We start from the raw sequence: 26,493 nt of genomic DNA, 5'->3' as shown, positions 1-26,493 counted from the left end.
GTGTGGCCCTTTCCTGGTATCTGTTATATTTTCTCACACATAAGAATGTATATTTGATAGAGCATGTGGTCATCTACTTGTCTACTGTGATATATCTTCAATAAAGTTAAAACACAGTGACCTTCTGGTCTTTTCTTGTGTAACGTACAGGAGTGAAATGGTATGGTTTTGAGCTTGTATCCTTTGGAGGGAATCTTCTAGTAACTGAACAAGCCACTGGCTTCACCATGCTACCGTGAGCTGCTTTCCTGCTTCCTCCCTTGTGGTGTCTGCCTTGGGCTAGATGCCTGGAAACAAATACACTTTGTAGTCCACTGGGAAGTTAGAGTATATTCTGCCCAGGGAAGAACCCGAAGATAACTTTTTCTAGTTTGATAGGTCTTTGGTTAACATAATACTTGAAGAATGTCAGTATTCTGTGACTTGTTACTCTCCATCTCGGGCCATTGCCTTCAAAAGTATCAACTCTTTGAAGATGGACTCAAATATTGATCCTACTGGGTACATTTACTGCACTGTATTCTTAATGATGCACTTTCTATAGACATTTGAATCTCATAAAGTCTTATGATAATCAGGGAGATAATTTTAATACCCACATTTTGTAATTAAGGAAAGTAAACTGGCTCAGTGAGATTATCTCATACCTGATTCAAAAAGCTTTTAGACAGTAAAGTCAGGATTTGAATCCAGATTTCTTGATTGAGATATAGGTGTTTTTCCATACTCTTTGAGCAGTGTATTTTGTCTACAGTCTTAAGAAACACTTGAATGAAACCTTCTGGACATTGGTCACTTCCAATGGGAAAGTTTGGACCTGGCAGCTGGAAGTTGATTTTCATTTTTTTGTGGCACTGGGGTATGAACTAGGGGCAGGCACACTAAATTTCTTAAAAAAAAAAAAAAAATAGAACTATCATTTTGTCCTCTGGGAAGGTGAAATGCAAACAAACAAAAAACCAAAACAATAACAGCAAAACCCCATGCTTTTATTGCACTTGATTTTTTTTGTTTTGTTTTGTTTGTTTTTTTTGTTTTGGTATTGGATGTCAAGTGGAGTTTTAAAAGGTAGATGTTCACATTCAAAGACATTTTGAAGCTCGTAGACCAGTGCTTAAGCTGTCTGTCCTGCAGGCCTAGTTGCTGTGGACCAGTATTTTCATGAAATTCAAGAATGGCTAGAAAAATGAAATAAAATGGCAGAATGCAAGCATCAGATTTAGACTGTAGTCTCAATAGACAAAATTACTCTCAATCTGCTGTTACAATTTGTAACTGCTTACTCTCAGTTTCTGTACTTTACCATGGATAAGTAAGAAGTAGTTTATGGATTGGTACATATAGATTGGAAATAGTTTATAGATCAGAGTAGCACTGCTGCAACTATGTAACAATGCAGTTACTGTCACAGCAGGTTGGTCATGCTTATTTCTGGGGATACTCTTTTTTTTTTTGGCAGTACTGGGATTTGAACTCAGGGTCTTGTGCTTGCTAAGCAGGTGCTCAGCTACCTCCCCTGCACAGTACCTTCCCATTTGCTGAGTAGAATTCTTAGCAGCACACTGCTTGCTTTCTTGTGCTGCTGTCTTTTTGGTCAGTGCTTTGTGGGATGGACAGACTATTGTGACTTTTGCTATAAGAGAAATCAGAAGTAGGTGATGAGGGCAGTACATGGTCATACTGGCTAGAATTCTGATCACTTGCCTCTGGTGTCTGTTGTGGACTCCTAGAGTCATTCATGACCTCTGCTGCTTTGTTCAGCCATTGTTTCCTGAAGTCTCTGTAAGAGAGAGGTTTGTTATAGTCCATTTAGTTCCCAGACCATCGCAGTGCTAGTTGTCAAAGCACTTTGACAAAAAGGGGTAAATGGAGTGTTAATCACAATTACTGATGGGCAGGAGTGATAAAATTAATAGCAAATACATTTTACCTCTCTCTTCCAGACACTACAGCACTTCACATACTTAGCATTTCACTGTGACAACAGTCCATTTGAGGGAGACCATTATCACCATTTCACAGATGATGTAGCCAGGCATGGTGTCACACAGCTGTAATCCAAGCACTCAGGATGCTGAGGCAGGAGGATTGTGAGTCCAAGCCCAGCTTGGGCTACTTAGTGAGTTCCAAGCCAGCTTTTAGCTGCATAGCAAGACCCTGGTTCAATAAAATAAATAAATCCAAAGCAATATAGATGATAAAACAGGTCAAGCAACTTGCCCAAATTCACATAATTAGTAAATAGTAGAACCAGGAGTTCAAACTGTCTTTAGAATCTAATGTACAAATTCTTCTTTATGCCAAGGGGGAAAGTGAGCTGCTACTACATGGCTTTGTTATCACTAAGCTCTGCCTTTGACTCTTTGTCTTTTTTAGTGGCTGAATTGTTCCTCATCCTCCAGTACCTTAGAATGTAAACATATTTCATCAAAAGAATATTTCTAACTTTTAGAATACTTAAAGTCTTTACTCCGAGATCTTTGAGAACTAACATTACTGAGACAGGCCCAAGGTGGACTATCTTTAAATAGTAATTAAGTTAAGTCTTTAGAGTGAGTCCTAATCTTACATTATTGGTGTCATTCTAAGAAGAGGAAATTAGACTGCAGAACACAGGAAAGACCCTAAACTGGAGTAACAGAAGCTGGCCATCTGCAAAGAGGGCCCTTAGAAGTGACTAACTCTGCTGGCATAGGGATCTTGGACTTGCAGTTTCTAGAACTGTGAGAAAACAGTGTTTAAATCATGCAGTCTGGAAACTAGCAAACTTACACAGTCTTCCAACAACCCAGCTAGGCTAGTAGAACTTTTTTCAAATTTCTCAAATAAGGAAATTGTCTCAGGGATGTGATTTGGCAGAGCTCACATGCTTCAAAGTCCCAGCTTTCTGTTGAGACACACTGTCCTCTGACTGGGTAGTTCTTTATATGCTGTAATGTACTGTAGAGACTTAATATGCCTAGATCTCCAGAGGAGAAACTGCAAATGAACACACTGGCTGGCATGCCTACAGCTGACCCATCCCTAGGCTCATGGGAATTCAAACAAAAGGCACCTGCAGCTCTGAGCAACACTGGACTGGAAAACATAAAACCGACATGTCTTTATGGCACAAATGGCGCATCTGGGAACAAAGAAGAAAGTACTTGGAATATTCACCAGTAAGCTCCTGTTTTATTCTTCCCTTCCAAGAAGAAGCCAGATTTTATATCAATATGTAGACTCCCATATGTGGAATGCCTGGCTGCTTTTCAGTTCTATGTCAGCTCAAGTAGTTTAATTCTGTCTCTTCTAAATGCTCCATCAAAGCCCAGCGAATTCCTCAGTCTTGAATACAATAGGTATGTGGTTATGGTTGGCATGTAAGATGATAGTTTGAATTATTAATTTTGTGCAGTAAACTCTGGAGGTAAGCACACGAGGATGTATGTTCCATGCCAGAAACAACCAGTGCAAAGAAGAAAAACTGTTGCCTTCCAATAATGAATTAATGCTGCCTCAGTGACTTTATTCTTTAGGCATGTGACCTGGGGGTGGCTCAGGGATGGCACAGATGCTCTTAATAAAAGGGAACTTTTGGGGCTGGCTTTGTGGCCCAAGCAGTGGAGCACCTGCCTGGTAAATACAAGGCCCTGAGTTCAAACCCCAGTACGGCAAGCCAAAAAAGATGGACCTTGAGGTTAAAATGAGGTTAAGATTCCCACATGGAATGTTGAGAACTTTTGGGAAAACATAAAATCCCAATAAAACACAGGTGTGGGGGAAGAGGTGGGCATCACATTGGCAGGAGGTTGTCTCCTGTTCCTGCTCCTCTACCAACACCAGCTTCTCTCACACCTCTTGTAGACCTGAGCCACCTGTCTCACCTACCAAATGTCTGGTTTCCTGGAACACAAAAGACTTCAGTGCCCAGAGAGGTAAGGAGAAATCTGAAAATGACCTCGTGTCTTCCTCTGTTGAACGTTTCTGTATTTCTACCTTTGGGCCTCTTTGATTTGTAGAAGGCTTTAAGGCTGACTGAATCCAGTAAAGAGAAATGACATCGTCATGGCTTTCTTTCAAGTTCTTTGTTATGTCTAATTTAAGTTCTATTTAATGCAAGACTTGTTGGTGAAATAGTTGCTGAGAATGGTGGAAGGATTTAAGAACAGCATAGAATTTCTTCTGAAGTTCTTGAAGGCAGGGTGTGGCTTTTGGAAAATCTGGTTAAGAAAACCTGTTTCTTTTCTCTCCCCATGAAGCTTGAAAATTTCTTCCTCATTCTTATCCTTCCTCCAACCCCCAGTAAAAAGAAGCAAGAAACTCAATTTCTAAGACCCTATCCATGCCATCCATGTTGGGACTCCCAAGGGTAGGCTAAGGTTGCTAGCTTCCTGCAGAGACAGCTGTCTAGATTGGTGTATGAGTGCCCTGGGGACCAGCCGGGACCTGTATTTACCAGATGAATTTGTTTTTTAAATTAGTGGTGGATTCCATTTTTACCTCCTCTTACCAGTATGGGAGCTTAAGCCAGTTTCTTGGGGGCTTTGTACCTCGTTGTTCTTATCTATGAAATGTAAATAATCATGTCCACTTTGTTTAGTGAGAGGATTAGATCAGCATTAGCTGATCTAAGCACAGGGTCCAACACTCCATTCAATAAACTTTGGCTGCTGTTAGCTACTATTATGGGCACTCAGAACGGAGCACTCCCCTTCTTCCTTCCCTGTCTGGAACAGCTCGGATGGGGAATGGAGAATGTTAGTATTTTCCCCACTGAGTCACGTCAGGGATAGCTGGATTTTGTTTCAAAACAGGAAGCTATGGTTGAATGAAAAGTATATTCAAGAGTCAATTGGACTAAGATGCTGACTGGCTCTGCTCACTGTGCGATCATGGGAAGACCCTTGAGTGCTGAATCTTGATTTCATCCACCAAGGGTGCGTGGACACTGTCATGTCATGAGGTGCACTTGGAGGCCCCTCCTGACTCTGGAGTACTGTGGTTCTTCTAAGGCACAGTGAGCCATTCTCACCACTGCTCCCAGCGAATCTTTTATGTTTCTTCCAGTTGATTTACAATGGTTCTTAACGCCCAAGAAAAACTCACCTTAGCAAGAGAACAGTAATTACAAATGCTTGCATAGGATTTTATAGCAGAGAGCCTGACTAGCTTAAATGAAGTGGGAAGGGCTGGGGGTATAGCTCAGTGGTTTAGTGTTTGCCTTGCATGCATGAGGCCCTGAGTTCAATCCCCAGTACCACAAAAAAAAAAAAAAAAGTGGGAAACAAAGTCAGGAGAAATCTTTTCTTTTAATTGAGAAGGTTTTAGCTGGGCGCCAGTGGCTCACTCCCATAATCCTAGCTCAGGAGGATCATAGTTCGAAGCCAGCCTGGGCTAATAGTTTGAGAGACCCTATCTTTTTTTGTGTTGAAAAAATAACACAAAAAGAACAGGACTGGTGGAGTGGCTCACGTGGTACATCGCCTGCCTAGCAAGTGTTGAGACCCTGAGTTCAAATCCCAGTACCACTAACAAAGGGGGGGGCTTTGAGTCCCCCAAAAGTATATTGTATGGACTCCTAAACAGGATCATCCCTGGTACCGAATTCCCCCTTTAGCACGGGTGCCAGTGACTCGCGCCTGTAATCCTAGCTATTTGGGAGACTGAGATCAGGAGGATCCTGGTTTGAGGCCTACCCCAGCAAAAAAGTTTGTGAAACCCCCCCCATGTCAATGGAAAAAAAAGCTGGGTGTGGTAGCAGCTGTTTGTCATCCCAGCCATGGTAGGAAATGTAAAATAGAAGGATCTCGGCTTTTGCCCAAGCTGGCCTGGGCAAAAAGCAAGACCCTATCTCCAAAATAACCAGAGAAAAAAGGGCTGGAGGCATGGCTCAAGTGGTAGAGCACCTGCCTCACTAGTGTGAAGCCCTGAGTTCAAACCTCAGTACCACCAAAAAAAAAAAAAAATCCTACTTTATAGTGTAGTCCCAACAATTGCATAAGAAGTCATGCAACAATCAGTGCCAAACTGAATTGCTTCTCAGAATATCCTCTTCAGAACGTAAGGTGTTGGCTTCATGCCAAGAGGGAAGATGGCCTTGGGAAAGTTGTGAATGTTCTGGAACCAAACATTTGAGTTCACATCATGCCTACTCCTGCTGCACGCATATTCCTAAATTTCTTTAAACTGTGTCCTTCTCTGCAAGATAGTAAGGAGAATACTCATTTCACAAGATTACTGTGAGCACCATGTGGAATCATTTCTCCTGGAAAGAAGGAAACACTTCAACTTTTATAAATGTAACATATTTGGAGGAGCTGGGGGTGGGGGTTGCTCTGGGCCCTTTGGCCAATCAGTGGGCTGCACTTTATCCCTGGGGGACAGCTGTGGTTTTTAACAGATTCAAACATCCCAAGGCCCACGGGGGTTTACTTTGAAGGATGCGCCTTGTTTGACTTGTTGGGCTGAAGAGGGACCAGCAGCTGCTGCATGCAAAGGATGTGTGGTGGCCTTTGAGGACATCCCTGGACACTGCACACAGTTGCTGATGCCAAGCAGTGTGAGTAGGATACTCTGACAATGAAGCTTTAATATTTCATGTCCTTGCTTTCCAATTATACTTAGAATTCAATAAGTGGGTGGCAGGGAGCTAAACTGTGGACCTGGCAAAGCAATAATAAACAGAAAATTCTTTTAAAAAGCGGGGAGGGTTATGGGAAAACCTCCTTCCCCCATTTTGGATCCTGGCTTGTTCTTCCTTTTATTCAATACTCCCTGTTGGCAGCTTGGGACCCTGAAGACCTTGGGGCCATCTAGCTTAGATGAAATAACTTAATACTGTTTTTTTTTTTTTTTTTTCGCAACAGTGGTACTGGGGTTTGAACTCAGAGCTTCGTGCTTATGTAGCAGGCACTCTACTGCTTGAGCCTCATCTCCAGTCCATTTTGCTCTGGTTATTTTGGAGATGGAAGTCTCAGGAACTATTTGCCTGCCTGCCCTTGAAGTGGGATCCTTCCGATCTCAACCTCCCAATAAACCCCTGGCCTCTTTTGTCTTTTTGTTCAAAGACTCCTTTCCTATCTTGCAGGCAGGTTTTAAAACTTATTCTGTGCATTGATTTGAGCTAGAGATAGTCTGTAGGTGGCGCTTCAGCACAGCAAATGGCCGTGGCCTGTGTTACCACGGGCCACTATTTCTCAGGAATACCCTTACATAAGGGGATTCATGGGAAATCCAGGTTCTAGGATTGCACAATGGAGGGCAGGCCTGGCTTTTGTCACTGCTCAAACTAGGACCCCGCAGTGCAGGGCTCGAAAAGCACCTAGTTAAGAGCAATAGAACAGTTTTAGGTTCCTGCCTAAAACCTGGCTTGGCCAGTGCAGCAAGGTTTGGCTGTGACCTGTTGGAAGAGTGAACCTAGAGCACCAGGCTTTGTACTTTCAGGCCTTGGAGGCCATAATCAGGCTCACAGCCCCCACCTGAGCTCGGCTTGGCTGGAACAAAGGTCTACAAAGTCTTCAAACAAAGGGACAGGCCCCAGGTTGAAGTTCTCTTTGGCCTCCTCCTCCTTTTCCTTCTCTTCCCCCTTCCTTCTTCTTCCCCTCCTCCCGCTTTCCCTCCTTCCCCCCTGTCCTCTCCTTCCTCCTCTCCCAGCTCCCTACACGCCCCCTTCTCACCTTCTGCTATTTACAAAGCACTTTTTCCTGTGTGATCTCATTTGCTGCTCAGACTCCCAGGGTAGAGGGACACTTTGGGGCCCTCTCTCAGCCCTTGCTGCATTCTGAAGACAGTGTATGTAAAGATCTCTTTACCTGGCCATCACTACTAGCAAATAGTGAGCTAACTCCTTGGGCAAATATTAAATTCAACTTCATTGTTTCAGGGCTGGGCTCAAAATTATTTATGGAATGAAGAAATATTTACAGATGAAAAACTGAATCACGGCACAGTGGGTGGTGGAATCTAGAAGCTAGGGCTTTGGATTCCTAGGACCATGGGCTTTGCTGCAGTTGGTGCTGGTGACATCACATGGTTTTCCAGTCAGAAATACAGTATGCAAATACACAAAGGGACCCATGCACATCTGTCCTCACACCCTGCAGCTAACATGAAACTGCACTCTGGATCGGGCACAGGGCACTACCCCTGTGCTGTCAGGGACATTAGGAGATATGGGTGGATCTTGGGCGGGGCGGGGTGGTGGCCTTCATGATGCTTTCCTTAAAAGTATGGGGATGGTGGCAGGCGCTGGTGGCTCACGCCTGTAATCCTAGCTACGAGATCAGGAGGATGGTGGTTCAAGACCATCCCCAGCAAATAGTTTGTAAGATCCTATCTCAAAAAAAAAAAAATCACAAAATAGGGCTGGTGGAGTGTCTCAAGGTGTAGGCCCTGAGTTCAAACCCCCGTACTGCAAAAAAAAAAAAAAAAGTGCTCAACTCATCTTTTTTTCTTCTTTTCTGCACTACTGGGAATCAAACCCAATGCTTTGCACATGTAGACAAGCACTCCGCCACTGGGCTACATCCCGTTTCTCAGCTAATGTCCTTATACTATCCTGGATTTGAGAGGTGGGTTTAGGTTCACCCTTGGAGGCTCTTCATACTTTTATAGAATTCTCTCGGTTTAACTGCCAGGCCCTCAACTTTTTCCCATTCAGTTACAGCTTTCTTGAAGTCTAAAGAAAGGAGAAGAGCCAGGGATGGTGCTGTACACCAGTAATCCCAGCTATTCAACATAGGATATTGCTGTCCAAGTTCAGTCTGGGCAAAAACACAAGACCCTATCTGAAAAACAAACTAAAAGCAAAAGAGTTGGAGGTGTGATTTAAGTGGTAGAGAGCTTGCCCAGTGAGTGTGAGGCCCTGACTTCAATCCCTAGTGAGAGAGAGGGAGAGACTTGAAATGCATTTTTCTGTTGGTTGGGACAGTGACATCTTTGTACACAGCCTCCCCAGTGACTTCAGACAGGGTTCAAAGACTTTCTTCTCTATAACTGTGCTTTACTCTTAGCACACTGAGGTGTTTAATAAATATGACAGAGAGGAAAGATGGAAGATACTTTACAGAAGATAACATTAATTACTGCATAGTAGTTTATATAAACAAGATCCCTATGGAATACACAGTTATCCCCTAAGATCTACTGACCAAGCATGAAAATCACCAAGGAAATGTGATCAGCTGTGGGGTGGGGGAAGAAGGAGGAGGAGACAGAAGACACCAGAGCAGCCTGCTATCTGGCCAGGCATATCAGTCTTTCCATTGCACATGGTTCCATCAGCTCAGGCCAGGTTTGGCCACTGCTCTGGGGCATTGAAGGCATCTCCAATTGCTGCTTGCCCTGGAGATTTGTTCTTCTGTGGGGAGTCTGTCATTTGTTTTGTGGCCCTAGTTGCTCTCCTTTACGGCTAAGGACTGGCCGATTCACCAGACCCTCCTGTGGCTTTCAGTGGGAGAAAGGGCTGAGTGGTAAACAATACTCCAGAGTGGTTCTTAACAGAAGCTTGTCTGACCTTGGCCATCTCATTCCAATTCTTGTGCCAAATCAGACTTCTAGTAGATCCCACCCACAGCTCAGATCCTCTGCCCTCAAAGACTTGCTGTAGACAGAGTATAACTGGAAACGACTCCAGTTTAAGGTTTTGTAAGGGAAGTTGAAATTGAAACTCTTCGGAGCTAATAACACATTAGCTATTTAATCAACCAGGTCACTGACAGTACCCAGACTGTCTCAGCTGCCTGCCAGCTCTAAGTGATGGATAAAGCCTGTCTGGGGAGATGTGTCGAGCAGGATTTTGAGTCTGCCTCATCACACCTACGGGCTAGGAGCAAGTGCTGTGATCAGCTTGCTATGTCTGCCCCAGTTGCAGGGTGGGGAGCAGCCCCAGGAAAGGTAGCTAGTTACCAGCTTGAGTTGCTAGAGAAGAGGAAGCTGTTGATTTGGAAACTGGGATAATGCAGATGGTTGACTGGTGAGCTATGCTCATTTAATTAAATTACGATGGCTGGGGAGCAGCTCAGCTCTTGGGGAAAACACCGTAGCAGCTTGGGAAGGAAGGCAAAGGAGGAGAAAGGGTGAGGCAGAGCTCCATGGCTCTGTAGACACGTGCATATTCAAAAACAGTCAGACCAAGGTAAAAACATTAGGCACTTTTCTGGGTTGGCATTTAAGACCTGGACAGAGCCTAGAAGAGAGAGTTAAGCCACTGGCGACCAAATGGAAGGCACAGAGTGTTTGCCACTGAGTTCCATGAATCACTGGGCACCATATGTATGGTTTTTGCCATGAAAATTAGGCAGCATTGGGGAGGGGAGTTCCATGGTTATTCAAATTTGGGGACCTGTAACGAAATTTAGGGCTGGTAGAATGGCTCAAGTGGTAGAGTGCCTGCCCAGCAAGTGTGAGGCCTTGAGTTCAAACCCCAGTACTGCCTCTCCAAATCAGTACAGTTAACTGGAGTCCAAAGTGGCTTCCTTATTTATAGTTAGCATATTTTAATGAGTTTTACCATGACATTTTCATACATGTATATAATGTCTTTGATCATATTCACCCCAAAAATGGTTCTTGGCCTGAGGAAGTTATAGAAGAGAAATGCATTAAGCTTTGAAAGTGAAAGGTAGATTGTTTCAGGCCCTGAAAGGCCTTGAGTGACAGGCTGAGGAGTTTCATTTGGGAGGTATGGAGGCTTAATGGACAGAAGTGATCCAATCAGAACTGGAAAATAATTGATTTTTGTGGGGAGTTTTTGTTGCTGTTGTTGTTGTTTTGAGACAGAGTCTCACTATGTAGCCCAGTCTGACTTCAAACTTGCAGTTCTTCTGTCTCAGCCTCCTGAGTGCTGGGATTACAGGTGTGTACCACCATGCCCTGCTGAAAAATAATTGCTCATACCATGAAGAAAAGATGGAAGGGAGGGGGTGAGTTTAATCAAGATATACTGTAAGCACTTTTGTAAATGTCATAACATACCCTTGGTACAACTATAATAAAAAATAAATAAAATATTGGAGGTAAAAAAAAATGAAAAGGAGGGAGACTGAGGCCAAAAGACTAGTCAGGAAGCTGTTCTATGTTCCAACAAGAGGTCGTAACACCTCATCTAGGGCAGACACATTGGAAGTGGGAAGAAGGGCAAAGTCAAGAGAACTCTACCCGGAGTGGTTTCTGACTTTAAGCCTCTCTGGCTGGCCCTTCCCTCATGACCCTAGAATAAAGCCAGCAGAGTGGGAGACAAATTGCTAAGATGGAGCCCTCCCTCTGTGAGGTAGAAAGTGTGTGCTCCCAGGCTAGAGATGGCAAACCCTGGAGGGCCTACCAGGGCCCTAGCAGGGCTCTTTTGCAGGCAAGAGGCCCTTGCCCCAGACAGCTCGAAGCTGCTTTCTGCTAGCTGAGAGGATGGATGATTCATCTTAGGGATTTGAGTAGTGAAGGAGGCCTTGACGCTTCTCTGGTCAGTGGCTTTCAGACCTGCCTGAATGGGGCTCAGTGCGCAAGTAGACACTTAGCATTCATGAAGCCTTGAGTTTAATCCTAGCACCACACACAGACACACACACACACACACACACACACACACACACACAGAGAGAGAGAGAGAGAGAGAGAGAGAGAGAAAATACCTGACTGAATATCAACATCCTCCAAGGAGCTCAAGAGAATAAAGATTCTCGGTCTCTATTTCCAGAGAAGTAAATTTGAGCCTAGGGATCTGCATTTTATGATGTGTTAAACTGATTATCAGATCTAGTCAAATTTAGGCTTCTTTTTAAAAGCATGTTCAGCCTCCCCCCCCCCCTTCCCGTACTAGGATTTGAACTCAGGGCCTTGCACTTGCTAGGCAGGACGCTACCCCTTGAGCCACGCCCCCAGCTCTACAATCACATATGTGCAAGGAGAAGCAACTGGTGCTGGACTGGAGGGAAGGAGGGGAGCGTCCAGCATGGCCAGGTGAGTCCACGATTCCATTTCCCATCAAGGTAAATGTTTCCCCAAATCATGTAGGAACAAGATGCACAGTACACCTGTAGTCATTGTCAGTCCTTTCAAGCAATCTGTCTCCATGAAAAGACAAAGAGAAGAGACCAAAATAAAAGCAAAAGGAAACAAAACCAAAATCAAAACAACACCTAAAGCCCCCAAATCCATTTTGCTACATGAGGTGTGAGGTTGAAAGCTTAGAGTACAGGACCCCCTTGCGACAATGGAAAAAAGCCATCTGCACAGGCATCCAGGGGAATTGCCACTCGGAGGCTTCATGACATGCAGAAGACAGGACCTGGGGATGCTGCTACCATCTTGGAAGTCACCAAACTGGGGTGGAGAAACAGTGAGCCACAGGTGTCTTGTGCCTGGAAGATCACTACCAGCCAGGTGTGTGCTGGTAGCCCCAGTGGACAGCACGGTTGGGCGACAGTGCCCGACCCCAACACTGAGTGCCTCCTGTGTGGAGGACCAACTTGTCTTGGATCTCTTTCTCATTCAGAGGAGAGCTGGCTTTCTGGAAGTCTGCACTTCCCGTTCCTCACAGACCATGACAGCCAACACACTCCAGCATCCACGGTGTCCACCACCACTTCCCATAGACCCTCTGCCCCTGACCTTCTATGCATCCTTTTGTTCCTTCATTTCATTTCGTAGATGGGTAAACTGAGACCAGAGAGGAGCAAGGCCTTGGCCAAGGTCACTAGTGTCCCATGCTTAGGGCTCCTCTGCTATTGCATAGGTTAATGCTTGATCCCATTGTTTGGGTCTAGGCTGAGGGGAACACAGTGATTCAACAGCTCAGAACACTTTTCCCACCACCCCCACGCTAGGAGCTGTCCAGGGGGTGTGTTGGTTGAGTATAAGATATCCACTAGAGAGTTTTAAGGCAAAAACAACTATAATAATGGTTAATATTTGCTGAGTACCAGGCATTGCTCTAAGCACTTTACATGTAAAACTCTTAATCCTCTCAATAACTGCAGGAGATCAATATTATCCCCATTTTACAGAAGTGGAAACTGAGGCAAAGTGAGGTTAAAATGGGCAAGATGCTACTTTCACCATATCCTGTTCTGGTAGCTGGTTTTTTGTTTTCTTTGTATTGCTTTGTGACCATTTTCAGTCACAATTTCAGAGCTGGCTTCTTTCCCCTTTACTGTCCCATGGAGCATCGGACTATTTGGGAGCTGGTAGTGTTGCCAGTTTGCCCCCAGCAGTCATTGGGCACAGGACAAGGGCCCTTTTACCAACCCTGACTTGCCCCTAGAGTGCTGGGAGTTTCCAGGGAATTCCTTCTTTGGTGATAAGGGGCTTCTTCTTAAAGGTGTGATGTTTTTTGGAGAGCTGGGTATGGAACCCAGGGCCTCGCACATGCCAGGCAAGTGGTCTACCATTGAGCGAGAGCTCCAGTTCTTCACGTGCATTCCTTTCTGAGCAGAACTGTGTGCTTAAAATAAGGACATATGGGTGGTGGCCATGGAAGGGGCACAGGTAACATCGCCTGGCAGAACTGCTGTTGAAAAATGGGCCATTCTATTAATGAGCTTGTGTTAGCGCTCACTTGACAAGAAGTTTCTCTAGGACTTTGTGACAAAAGTTTCTCTCTCCTGAAGTACTGGGGGTGAGTTTTCTTGGCTGTCTTTTTTTTTTTTTTTTGGCAGTACTGGGGTTTGAACTAGGGCCTCACTCTTGTCAGGCAGGCACTCTACCACTTGAGCCACTCCACCAGCCCTTTTCTGTGTTGAGGATTTTTTTCTTCTTAGCGATACCACATGGGGTTTATTTTATTATTTTCTTTTTCATTTTTTTCTTTACATTGTTTGGGCCACCACCCCACTGTGCTGAGGGTTTTTGAGATGGGGTCTCATGAACTGGGCTGGCCTTGAACTGTCATCCTTCTGATCTCTGACTCCTGAGTAGCTAGGATTACAGGTGTGACCCTCTAGCACTCAGCTTGGGCTGCTACGAAGAATGGGATTCTGTTCATTGCTAAAATGCTAAAGTTGAAAATTCCATCTAATTTTATGATAGGATTAACTTCTTTCTGTTCAGTTTTCCTCTAATTTTAATGGCTATTAGTCTCTGACACAATTTTAAATCGCCCAGTAATGTGTGTGCTTTTATTTTAAGCTACCTCAAATAGTTCATTAGAAATAAGCAAGGCAGAAAACACACATGAATTAAATTTCTTTTCTCTGTACAATAATCAGTGTTTATGGCGAGGTCTTGTTTGACCATCTATTTTATCTACATTTGATTTTTTATAATAAGACCAATAACCAATATTTATTGAATGGTTACTGTGTGCTAGACACTGTTCTTTACATACATTAAGTTATAACAATTCTATCAGGTATTATTATCTCCATTTTATAGATAAAGAAACTGAGTCACAGGTCAGTTAAGTAACTTGCTTGTGTTCACACAGCTAGTGAACAGTACAGCCAGGACTCTAACTCAAAGTCTGGATGCCAGTAGATCTTACAGCTGCAGGGGATATAGGAAATGCCTGGGGCGCTTATTTGCCAGGACTGGAGAGTTGCTTGCTATTACATAGTGAGTGAGTAAAGGCCAGGACTCCATTAAACATCCTTTGATGCACCAGTCGGTCCTCTATGATGAAGAATTACTGATCCAAAATGCCCAAAGTGCCAATTTTGAGAAATCTTGTGCACCAACCATTATAACCATCTTTTTGAGCTCTGCAAAGGCTTTTTAGCCTGGTTCTCTGTCCTTGATCTTCCTGGACAACTGAACTCCCCCAGAATGGGCTGGGCTCCCACAGTGTGAAAATGGACGCCTGATGGGGAAGGGTTGCTGAAAGCAAAAAACCTTCTTGCTGACCCAAAGGAAGGCAGGTCCTGCAGGAGAAGCTCTGGGCTCCCGGCCACTCTGAGCTTGTGTTAGCGCTCACTTGACAAGAAGTTTCTCTAGGGCTTTGTGACAAAAGTTTCTCTCTCCTGGAGTACTGGGGGTGAGTTTTCTTGGCTGTTACATTAGGAACGAGTTCCCCATTCCTGTGACTACAGCCATCCCGAAAGGCCTGCATTATTGAGGCCCCAAACCCCAGGTGCTTCACATGTCCCCTTGCTACTCTCCTCCCTTCTCCTGTGTCCCCTCTGTGCTCAGCTTGTCCACACTAACCCAGCACACCATGTCTGCTCTGTGTCTCTGAGAGGTCCCTCCTACCCTTCCAGCTACCCTGGGCCAGGGACACAATTGACACTGTGAGCCCCTGAGTGGATCTGGTGGAAGGAGTGCCAGTGTGGAGGGGGCACTGCACAAGGACTCGGCAGTCTGCTAGGTCTGTGCACAAAGAGCCCTGCGTAGGACTCCTTGCAGCCTGGGTTACATGTGTCTCCTCCATGGGGCCTGGCACAGGGCTCTGCATGGAGCTCGCTGTCAACAGTTATTTTTTTTTTGGAGGGGGGGGTACTGGGATTTTAACTCAGGGCCTACACCTTGAGCCACTCCACCAGGCCTTTGTTATGAGGGTTTTTTCAAGAAAGAGTCTCATAAACTATTTGCCTGAGTTGGCTTCGAACCATGAGCCTCCTGATCTCTGCCTCAAGTAGCTAGGATTACAGACATGAGCCACTGGAGCTCCGCATTGTCAATTGATGGAGTAGACATCACTGTTGTGCTCTGCTCACCTCTCTGGAGCCATAGAAATCACTTCCACCAATGGACGCAGGTGGCAGCAGCAGCCTCCTCCAGGCCAAGGATGGGGGTACACATGGCAGGCCTTGCCCACCACGCAGGCACCTGGACACAGTGGGGAGTCTTGCACTTCCTGTGGGCTTCTCTTGTCCTTCCTCCTTCTCCCTCTCAGCCACACCCTCTGGGCTCTATGCTCCTTAAGGCAAGAACTATTCACTATGTCAGCTGAGACTGATCAAGGGCCTACCAGGTGCCAAATCATAACTGAGTGTTACAGGCATGGCAGCTTAAAAGAAAGACGTGGAACCTGATTCTTGGGACATCGAGAGTATGAGCTAGCAACTTCCAGTGGGAGGCGTGTAATGGAAGAACGAATGCAGGGGAGCTCCTTACTGCTTCCTACCAGTCTATGGACGTGCTGGAAGTTCAGTGGCTGTGATTTTCCTCTTAAAAGCCACCCTGGCGTTCCATTCCTCGGTGCTGACCCTGTCCACAGGCAAAGGTTGCCAGTTCTGCACACGGCCTGGTTTGATAAAAACCACAAGTACCTCTCCACTCAGTGTCCAGCTTCATGATCTGTTATAATATGGTTCAGAGAGCACAGGAATCGTCAAAAGATCCGTTTTGTCCTCCCTAGTATTTGAGTTAATGTCTCTCAGGCACCTCCTCCTCAGCAAAATCAGAGCAACCACCATCATCACCAGCATCCCAGGAGCCCCACTGAGTTACAAAATGGTGTCAGCCTGAGCAGCCCTCCTCTTCTACCACAAGGGATCCCCACAACTAGAGACGCGTTTGGGCCACAGGTGTCTCAGTTAGCTGAGGGAGGAACTTGGGAACTAGTTATTAGAACAAGCTTTGAAGTCCCCCTGGTCCAGGGTTCCCAAACAGTACAAATGAAACTGGGAGGGGATGGGAAACATTTTTTTGGTGGTACTGGGATTGAATTCAAGGCCTTGAGCTTCCCAGGCAAGCTCTCTACCACTTGAGCCACACCTCCAATCCTTTCACTTTTAGTTTGTTTTTCAGATAGAGTTTTGAACCTTTGCCAAGGCTGGGCTCACCCTGTGATCCTCCTACTTCTACTTCCTGCTTAGCTGTGATTACAGGCATATACCACCACACTTGGCTTGTGTTTGAGATAAAGTCTTCCTGATTTTTGCCCAGGCTGGCCTCGAACCACAATCCTCCTATCCCTACCCCCTAAGTAGTTGGGATTACAGGTGTGAACCACTGCATCCTGCTAGATGAACATTTTTAATTTCACTAGCTCCACTGAACTTGTGGTTTGGGAAAATAGAACCAGCACAGCAAACCTAGGATTCTATGAATGTTTTGTTTATGCAAGGTTCAGGAAAAAAAAGAGGTGAACTAATTGAAAGAAAGAGCCAGATAAATAATCATTCCATTGACAAAATGATGTGACAAAAAAGAGGTGAACTAATTGAAAGAAAGAGCCAGATAAATAATCATTCCATTGACAAAATGATGTGACAAAAGTCATGAAGGTGGCACACAAGTGACTGAAGTTTGGAAGCAGTGATCTAGTAAGTCTCTTCGTGTCAGTAATGAAGCAACTGAGAACCAGCAGGATGAAGTGTAAGGTCGGCAAAAGCAACCAGGGGTTAGAACTAAATCACGGCACTCCAGGTGTTTCCTGCCTCTGCAGACCACCCCTTCCCTGTCCTCTCCCCACTAAGAGGCATCTTGATTAGGGCTCTTTTATCTGTGAAGTAACAGCTTTAGTGAGATATATAATCCATTTTCCATAAAATCCACCATTTTAAAGTATACAATTTGGTGGGTTTAACAGATTCTTAGAGCTGGGCAGCCACCATGACCATCTTGGGACATTTACACTGGCCCCAAAAATACCTCTTATCAGTTAGTGCTGTCATGTCTCCTCCCCGCCAACCCCCTGGCAGCAATTGATCTAATTCTGTCTCCATGGACTTGCCTGTTCTGGACATTTCATATAAATGGCATATTTGATCTTTTGTGTCTGACTTATTAAATCTGGCATGTTTTCAAAGTTCATCTGTGTTATGGCATGTCCCAGTGCTTCATTCATTTTTATGGCTGGAAAATGTATATTCTTTTTGTATGGTTATACCACATTTTACTCACCCATTTATCAGCTGATGGACATTCGGGTTGTTTCCACGTTTTGGCTATTATAAAGAATACTAAAGCAGGGATGGTGGTTCACACTTGTAATCCCAGCACTTGAGAGGCTGAGGAAGGAGGATTGTGAGTTGGTTACATGGCGAGTTTGAGACCAGCCTGAGCTACATAGATACTCTCTCAAAAAAAAAAAATCTCAAGAAGGTTCTTGTGATGAAGAAGAGGAGGAGGAGGAAGAGGAATGCTGTTATAACCATTGGTGTACAAGATTTTGCACAACGCATGTCATCACTTTCCTCATTTATATACCTAGGGAGTAGAGTTGTGGAGTCACGTGATGTGGTTTGGGCTCTTGATTGTAGACAACAGAAACTACCTCTGGTCCTCTCGAACACAGAGGAAATGTACTGGAAGGAGAGTGGAGGCGTCCACAATCTACAAGGAGAGGCTGAAGGGCTGGGTCTGTGGCAAGAGCCTCAGGAAGCTCAATGGCAATGGAGCCATAGGGGCAGAAAGCGGGGTGATCCCATTCCTGCCCATCAGAAAGGGCCATGCTGACACCCTTACAACAATAGACAGGTTAACAAGAAGAAAGTGTAAAAACTTTTTTTGATCATAGTTCTATGTGACATGGAGCTTTCAGACTGAAGACCCAAAGACTCAGAGTGATCCAATTTTCTTAAGTTTAAAGAACCAAAAAAGGTGTGGATCACTGTGAGAGATAGACCATACCTGAGATGCTCCTGAGCGGGGAACCCTTCTTGGCCTCTCCTGTAGCATTCTTTCCTCCCTTGTATGATACAAGACCCTGTCTGAAATGGGGACCTTATGATCTAAAAAAATCAAACAAGGTAGGTAATAAAATTTCTTATTGGTTATTTATATTTTAATTTTTTATTAACACATAGCACTTACACATATTTATGGAGTACAGTGTGACATGTCAGTACCCAGGGTGTGTAAATGATCAGGTCGGAGTAATTAGTAAAATATCACCTTGCACAGTGATCATTTCTTAGTGTGGGAACAATCAAAAATCCTCTCTATTTTGAAATATTCAAGAAATTGTTGTCAACCCTTGTTATCCTACTGTGCTATAGAAAATTAGAATTTATTCTTCCTGTCAAACTGTATCCATTAACCACTCCACTCCTTTCACCCCCACCCTTCCCATGCTCTCGTAACCGCCTTCTGTACTTCTTTGAGATCAGTATTTTAGCTTCTACATAAAAGGGAGAACATGTGCTATTGGTCTTTGTATGTCCAATGATTTATTTCACTTACACACAGTGCCCTCCAGGTGTACCCATATCTTAGCTATTGTGAATACTTCTTCAGTGAACACAGGAGGGCAGGTGTCTCTTGGGCATAACTGACTTCAGTTCATTTGGATTCATACCCAGTGGTGAGATCGCTGTGTCAGACTGCACGCACTTCTAGTTCTAGTTTTTGGAGGATTCTCCATACTGTCTCCCATAATGGCCATGCTAGTTTGCATTTCTACCAACAGTGCATGAGTGTTCTCCTCTCTCCTTGTCTTCAGCAGCATTGCTTTTATTCTTTTGTCTTTTTGTTAATAGCTATTCAACCTGGGCAAGATGATAGCTCATTGTGGATTTTTTTTGGCAGCACTGGGGTTTGAATTCAGGGCATTATGCTTGCTAGGCAGGCGCTCTACCACTTGAGCCACTCTGCCAGACCTCATTGTGGTTTTGATTTGCACTTTCCTGGTGATTACTGATGGAGAGCACTTTTTTCATATGCTTCTTGACCGTTGGTATATCCTCTTTTGAGAAATGTCTATTCAGGTCATTTGCCCATTTTTAAATCGAATTATTTGATGTTTTTACTGTTGAGGGTTTTTTTTTATATATAGTCTAGAAACTGATCTCTTGTTGGATTAGTAGTTTGCAAATATTTTCTCCTGTTCTGTAGGTTGTCTTTTCACTTTGTTGATTGCTTCCTTTGCTATACAGAAGATTTTAGGGTTTTGTTTTGTTTTGTTTACAGTACTGGTTTTTTAACTCAGGATAGGTGCTCTACTGCTTGAGCCATGCCTCCAACTCTTTTTTTTTCCTTCACTTTTATTAAGATGTATTCATTGTACAGGGGGATTCATTGCAATAATTCTAAATAGGCTTACAGTGTACATTGGTTAGATCGCCCCTACCATCTCTCTCCCCCACAACCCCTCCTTGCCCCACTTATAAATGTAATTGCAAGAGGTTTCATTGTTCAATTTCATATATGTATTTGAAGCCCACCAACAATATTCCTCACCTTAATCCCCTTCATTTACCCTCCCCCCCAGTACCCCCCCCCACTATACCTATTTTGTAGTCTAGTCTTTTGTTACTAATTCCTGAGACAATGTTCAGGGGTTTTTGTTATTGTTGTTGGTTGTTTGTTTATTTGAAACAAGATCTAGCTAAGTAAACCAGACTGGTCTGGTACTCACTATGTAGCTCAGGCTGACCTAGGACTCATGATCCTCCTGACTCAGCCTCCTGAGTGCTTGGATTATAGACATGTATCATCATACCTTATGCATTTTTAGTTTTGTGTCATTCCATTCGTGAAGTTTTACTAATGTTGCCTGTTTCAGGAATCATCCAAAAAAAAAAAAAAATCTTTGCCCAGACCAATCTGCTAAAGCCTTTCCCCTAAGTTTTCTTTTAGTAATTTCATATTAGTGAATCTTACATGTAAGCCTTTGATTCGTTTTGAATTGACTTTTTTTACATGGTGAGAGATAGGGCTCTAGTTTCTTCCTTCTGCATGTGGATAACCAGTTTTCTCAGCACCATTTTCTGAAGAGACATTCCTTCCTCCAATGTATGCTCTCGCTGCCTTTGCCAAAAAAATTAGTTGGCTGTAAATACATGGGTTCATTTCTGGGCTCTCTATTCTGTTCCACTGGTCTATGTGTTTGTTTTTATGGTAGTGCCATGCTGGGTTGGTTTCTGTAGCTTTGCAGGGTGTTTTGAAGTCAGGTATTGTAATGCTTCTAACTGTACTCTTCTTATTCAGGGCTGCTTTGGCAATGTGGAGCCTTTGTAGGTACTATACACATTGTAGGTATGTTTTTTATATTTCCATGAAGAATATCACTGGCAAAAAAACAGTGATACTGGCAGTTTGGAAGGAATTGCACTGAAATTGTAATCATTTAGGGTAGTATGCACATTTTAACAGTATTCTTCCAGTCTATGCCATGAGTTATCTTTCCACATTTTCTTGTGTCTTTTTCTTCAGAGAATTCCTTGCTTTATTTATGTATTTATTTATTTTTGAGACAGGGTCTCACTATGTTACCCAGGCCAGTCTTGAACTCCTGGGCTCAAGTGATCCTCCTGGGTCAGCCTCCCAACCAGGTGAGACTACAGGTTTGCATCACCATGTACAGCTCAGGGATTTCTTTATGGCCAGCTTTTCCACAGAAAGGTGTGGGGGAAGTTAGAGTAATATTTTTAGGATTTGTGGAAACCGTATTAGGCTTTGAGGAAAACAGGTTCTGTCCCAGCAGCACAACAACTAAGAGATAGCAGAGATAAATGGGACTTCATAAAACTAAAAAGCTTCTGCTCATCAAAAGAAATGGTCTCTAAACTGAAGAGAACACCCACAGAGTGGGAGAAAATATTTGCCAGCTATACATCAGATAAAGGACTGATAACCAGAATATATAGGGAACTTAAAAAAACTAAATTCTCCCAAAACTAATGAACCAATAAAGAAATGGGCAAGTGAACTAAACAGAACTTACTCAAAAGAAGAAATTCAAATGGCCAAAAAACACATGAAAAAATGCTCACCATCTCTAGCAATAAAGGAAATGCAAATTAAAACCACACTAAGATTCCACCTCACCCCTGTTAGAATAGCCATCATTAGCAACACCACCAACAGCAGGTGTTGGTGAGGATGCAGGGAAAAAGGAACCCTCTTACACTGTTGGTGGGAATGTAAACTAGTACAACCACTCTGGAAAAAAATTTGGAAGCTACTTAAAAAGCTAAACATAGATCTGCCATTATATACCCAAAAGACTGTGACACAGGTTACTCCAGAGGCACCTGCACACCCATGTTTATTGTGGCACTATTCACAATAGCCAGTTATGGAAACAGCCAAGATGCCCCACTACTTAGGAATGGGTCAAGAAAATGTGGTATCTATACACAATGGAATTTTATGCAGCCATGAAGAAGAATGAAATGTTATCATTCGCTGGTAAATGGATGGAATTGGAGAACATCATTCTGAGTGAGGTTAGCCTGGCTCAAAAGACCAAAAATCGTATGTTCTCCCTCATATGTGGACATTAGATCAAGGGCAAACACAACAAGGGGATTGGACTATGAGCACATGATAAAAGCGAGAGCACACAAGGGAGGGGTGAGGATAGGTAAGACACCTAAAAAACTAGCTAGCATTTGTTGCCCTTAATGCAGAGAAACTAAAGCAGATACCTTAAAGCAACTGAGGCCAATAGGAGAAGGGGACCAGGAACTAGAGAAAAGGTGAGATCAAAAAAAATTAACCTAGAAGGTAACACACACGCACAGGAAGTTAATGTATAGCTATCCTTATCTCAACTAGCAAAAACCCTTGTTCCTTCCTATTATTGCTTATACTCTCTCTTCAACAAAATTAAAGATAAGGGCAAAATAGTTTCTGCCGGGTATTGAGGGGGTTGGTGGGGGAGAGGGAGGGGGCGGAGTGGGTGGTAAGGGAGGGGTGAGGGCAGGGGGGAGAAATGACTCAAGCCTTGTATGCACATATGAATAATAAAAAAAATAAAAATTAAAAAAAAAAAAGAAAACGGATTCTGGTTTCCATGACCCGCCTTGGCAAAAAGGAATTCTAGTTTCATTGACTTTCCTCAGAGGAGAACTAGGGACAAGAGACAAGAAGGAAAAAGAAAGTCAGATAAAAACTTTGCTTCTGAGATCTTCACTTTGGGATATCGTTTTCTTACCCCAACAAAACCATAGGCATCGGCCTCTCCAGAGAAATGCTTGGTCCTGCACCCTGTTGTAGCTACCCTTCTGGGCAGATTCAATTGGTTAGGCCTTACGTGTCCACTGTCCCTGTCCTCTCCAGCTCTAGGCCAGGGAGAGGAAGGATCACATAATAAGCAGCTTCCCCAAAAGAAAATTAAGGCAACAATATGAAGTTGGAGTTGGGGAAAATGCTAGATGGACAACAAAAAGATAGACACCTACTACAACAGAGCCAGATTGTAAGGGGGAAAAGCTAGCTCACAGCAGAAGGAGGGAGGAAGAAAAAAAGAGAGAGAGGGAGAAAGAGAGCAGAGTCACTGCCTTCAGCTGATTCTGAAGCCACCCAACCTCTGCATTTCCAGTTACAGGAGCCAATGTGACTTAGATTTTGAGTTGCTTGTACCAAATGCATCCTGAATGAGAAAAAACAAGGAAGCCAGTGAGAAGACCTGGGTTCTTCTGGGTTCTAGCCCTATTTGCACCAAGTGTCTCTTAGTCAAAACATTTGATTTCTGAATCTTAGTTTCCCGCTCAGCCCCCCCAGAGTTGCTATGAAGTGAAATGAAGGCTGTAAGAGCCCTGAATAAAGTGGAAAGGCTTGTGACTTTTCCCCACAGATTCTTATAATCAAAGAAGACAGGAGCAAAAACAGGATAGTAAACGAACAAACAAACAGCTGTTTTCTCAAAGGCTTTAACATTCCAGGCTCCCATTTGGCCCCAGTTTCACGTGTCCTCTGTACTTGGCAGCTGGGTGGGAGGTAGTGGGAGGTAGGGAAGGGAAGGAAATGCTTTGAAGTAGAATTGGGTCAAAGCTGATCATTAAACAGCGTGTAGTTCTGGAGAATTTGCTTTTCCTCTTCTCTTAAAGACACAGGAGAAACTGTAGGAGGAAATGGAGGTGATCCAGATATGCCAGATATCTTACCTTCACTTACGTATTTTATTCTTACAGCACTCCTGGGAGGGATGACTGCCCCATTTCTGAGATGTGGAGACAGCTCAGGGAGGTGAAGTCACCTGTTGAAGATAAGGATGCAGGATTCCAGGCTCTTTGAATTACACCCCGCCCGCCCTAAGGAAAACAGAAATATCCCGCTTGGCACCTGAGCACTAAAAGTTTCAGTGGAGCCTAGGAAGGGCTGAGCTTAGGAGGGTGTCGCTTCCTCAGGTCAACTTCAAGCATTCTTTTTCCCCAAGGAAGAACATCATGTTTATCAGATTTGACATATTTGGTAACTACTAAGGATATCCTTGAAGGACACTCAAGAAACTGGTCATATCGGTGAATCGAAGGCGGCCAAGGACTGAGTCAGTTAGTGACAGGGAAGAAAGAGAAATTTACTTCTCAGTGTTGACCTTTTCGTCTTTCTTTTTCAATTAATCAACATGATTTTTTTTAAGCAGTTCTAAATCACAGCAAAATTGAGTGCAGAGGGGTTGGTGGTGAGGCTCAGTGGTAGAGCACTTACCTAGCACGCACGAGGCACTGAGATTGATTCTCAGCACCACACACAGGGTGGAAAATACAGAGACTTCCAGTGTGTACCCTCTGTCCCCACACGTGGACAACACCCCCTCCGTTTACACTATGGCATCCCAGATCAGAGTGATACTTTTGTTACAATTGATGAATCTACACTAATACTTCACTATCACCTGGAGTCCATAGCTTACATTAGGTCTCATTCTCGGTGGTGTACATTGTGTGGGGTCCACCATTGTCATGTCACACAGAAGAGTATCACCACCCTAAAAATCCTCTGTGCTCTGCCTATATCCGTCTCTCCTCCAACCCCTGGCAACTATTATTATCTTCCTAGTTTAGAATTTTCCAAAATGTTATATAAAGTTGTCTCTCCATCCTCAGAGGTATGTTCTAAGACCCCCTCAGTGTATGCTGAAACCAGAGGTTATCAAACATATACCATGTTATTCCCTCTATACACGTTTGTGATAAAGTTTACAAATCAGGTATAGTAAGGGGTTAACACAAATAATAATGAAACAGAACAATTTTAACAATGTACTATAATAAAAGTCATGTGTGTTCTCTCCCTATCTTTAAATATCTTATTGTACTCTCCGCACCCCTCTTGAGATGACGCATGATGAGACGAAGCGAGGTGAATGGCGGAGGCATTGAGACATAGTGATACCTGACAGCAGATCTGATAACTGAGGTAGGCGCTAAGTGACCACAGGAGGGTAGCATATATAACATGGATACACTGGACAAAAAGATGGAGCAGGATGGTCTGAGATTTCATCACATCATTTGAATGGTATAAAATTCATAACTTATGAATTGTTGATCTCTAGAATGTTCAATTTAATATTTTTGGTCCATGGTTGAGCATAAGTGACTGACCCCATGAAAAACAAAACTACAGATAATGGGGCGGGGTGGGCTACTGCAATTGGGATCTCAGAGTATGTATTAAGCCAAGCCTTAAGGATTGGCTTCTTTCACTTAGCAATGTGTATTGAAATTTCTTCCATGCCTTTTTGTGGCTTGATAGCTCTTATTTTTCTTTTCTTTCTTTCTTTTTTTAGTGCTGAATTATGTTCCATGGTTGAGAGGTATTTATGGCTTATTTATACGTTTCCTACTGAACAACATCTTGGTTGCTTCCCGGGCTTGCAATTATGAATAAAGCTCTTATAAACATCCAGGTACAGGTTTTTGTGTGGACATAAGTTTTCAGCTCCTTTGGGTGAATACCAAGGAATATGTGATGGTCAGCCTTTCACTGCTGTGATCAAATTCCTGATAGACATAATTTAAAGGAGGAGAGATTTCTTTTGGCTCACTGTTTCAGAAGTTTTAGTCCATAGTTGGCTGGTTCCATGGGGAAATAGAACATTACGGCAGCAAGAGCATTTAGGAAAGCAAAAATGTTTTTGTGGTGGCCAGGAAACAGACAGAAACCAAGAGGAAGGGGCAAGAGACAAGATATAACCTGGAGGGCTGGGGCATGGCTCAAGTGGTAGAGCACCTGCCTAGCAACTGCAAGGCCATGAGTTCAAACCCAAGTACTGCCAAAAAAAGGTATATTCTTCAAAGGAACACCCCTAGTGACCTACTAACGTTTTTATCACCTGCTAAAAATACCATCGAATTATGAATCCATCAGTGGATTAATCTATTCCTGGTATCAGAGCCTTCAAACCAATCACTTCCCAAATGTCTCCAATATATGAGCCTGTGGGGGGAATAATGCCATATTCAAATTATGGCATTATACAACTGCTTGACCATATGGTGAGGTTATGTTTAGTTTTGTAAGGAATTGCCAAAAATGTCTTCAAAAGTGGCTGTACCATTTTACATTTCTACCAGTAATGAGCAAGGAATCCTGGTGTTCCACACCCTCACAGCATTTTTTTGTCATCAGTCTTGGATTTTGACCATCCCAAGAAGTGTGCAGTGGATCTTATTTTTATTTTAATTTCCAACTTTCTGATGGCTATCATTGAGCTTTTCAGATGCTTACTTGCCATCTGTATGTCTTCTTTAGTGAGATGTCTGTCCAGATCTTTGTTCCAATTTGTTTTTTTAAGCCCAGGCTGACCTCAAACTTGAGATCCTCCTGCCTCTACTTCCTGAGTGCTAGCATTACAAGCATGCACCACCACACCCAGCTTTTGCTCATTTTTAAACTGAGTTTTTAAAAAATGTTCTTATTGTTGAGTTTTAAGAGTTCTTTATGTATTTTAAACAACAGGTTTGT

General features: G+C 43.6%; 1 protein-coding gene across 1 annotated transcript in view; it reads left to right on the top strand.

Annotated features, from left to right (window-relative positions):
* Lrig2 (leucine rich repeats and immunoglobulin like domains 2) overlaps positions 1–24,694 on the top strand; it is a 74,748-nt gene extending 50,054 nt beyond the window's left edge. The window contains exon 18 of the mRNA XM_074050724.1: positions 23,715–24,694. Within this exon, the coding sequence (XP_073906825.1) occupies positions 23,715–23,773 (59 nt within the window). The 3' untranslated portion in view covers positions 23,774–24,694. The remainder of the gene's footprint in view (positions 1–23,714) is intronic.
* Positions 24,695–26,493: the final 1,799 nt, after the last annotated feature.

The sequence above is a fragment of the Castor canadensis genome, chromosome 12, assembly GCF_047511655.1.
Source record: "Castor canadensis chromosome 12, mCasCan1.hap1v2, whole genome shotgun sequence".
NCBI classification, from domain to species: domain Eukaryota; kingdom Metazoa; phylum Chordata; class Mammalia; order Rodentia; family Castoridae; genus Castor; species Castor canadensis.
The sequence above is the reverse complement of the archived record's forward strand: the minus strand, read 5'-3'. Positions and strand labels throughout refer to the sequence as shown.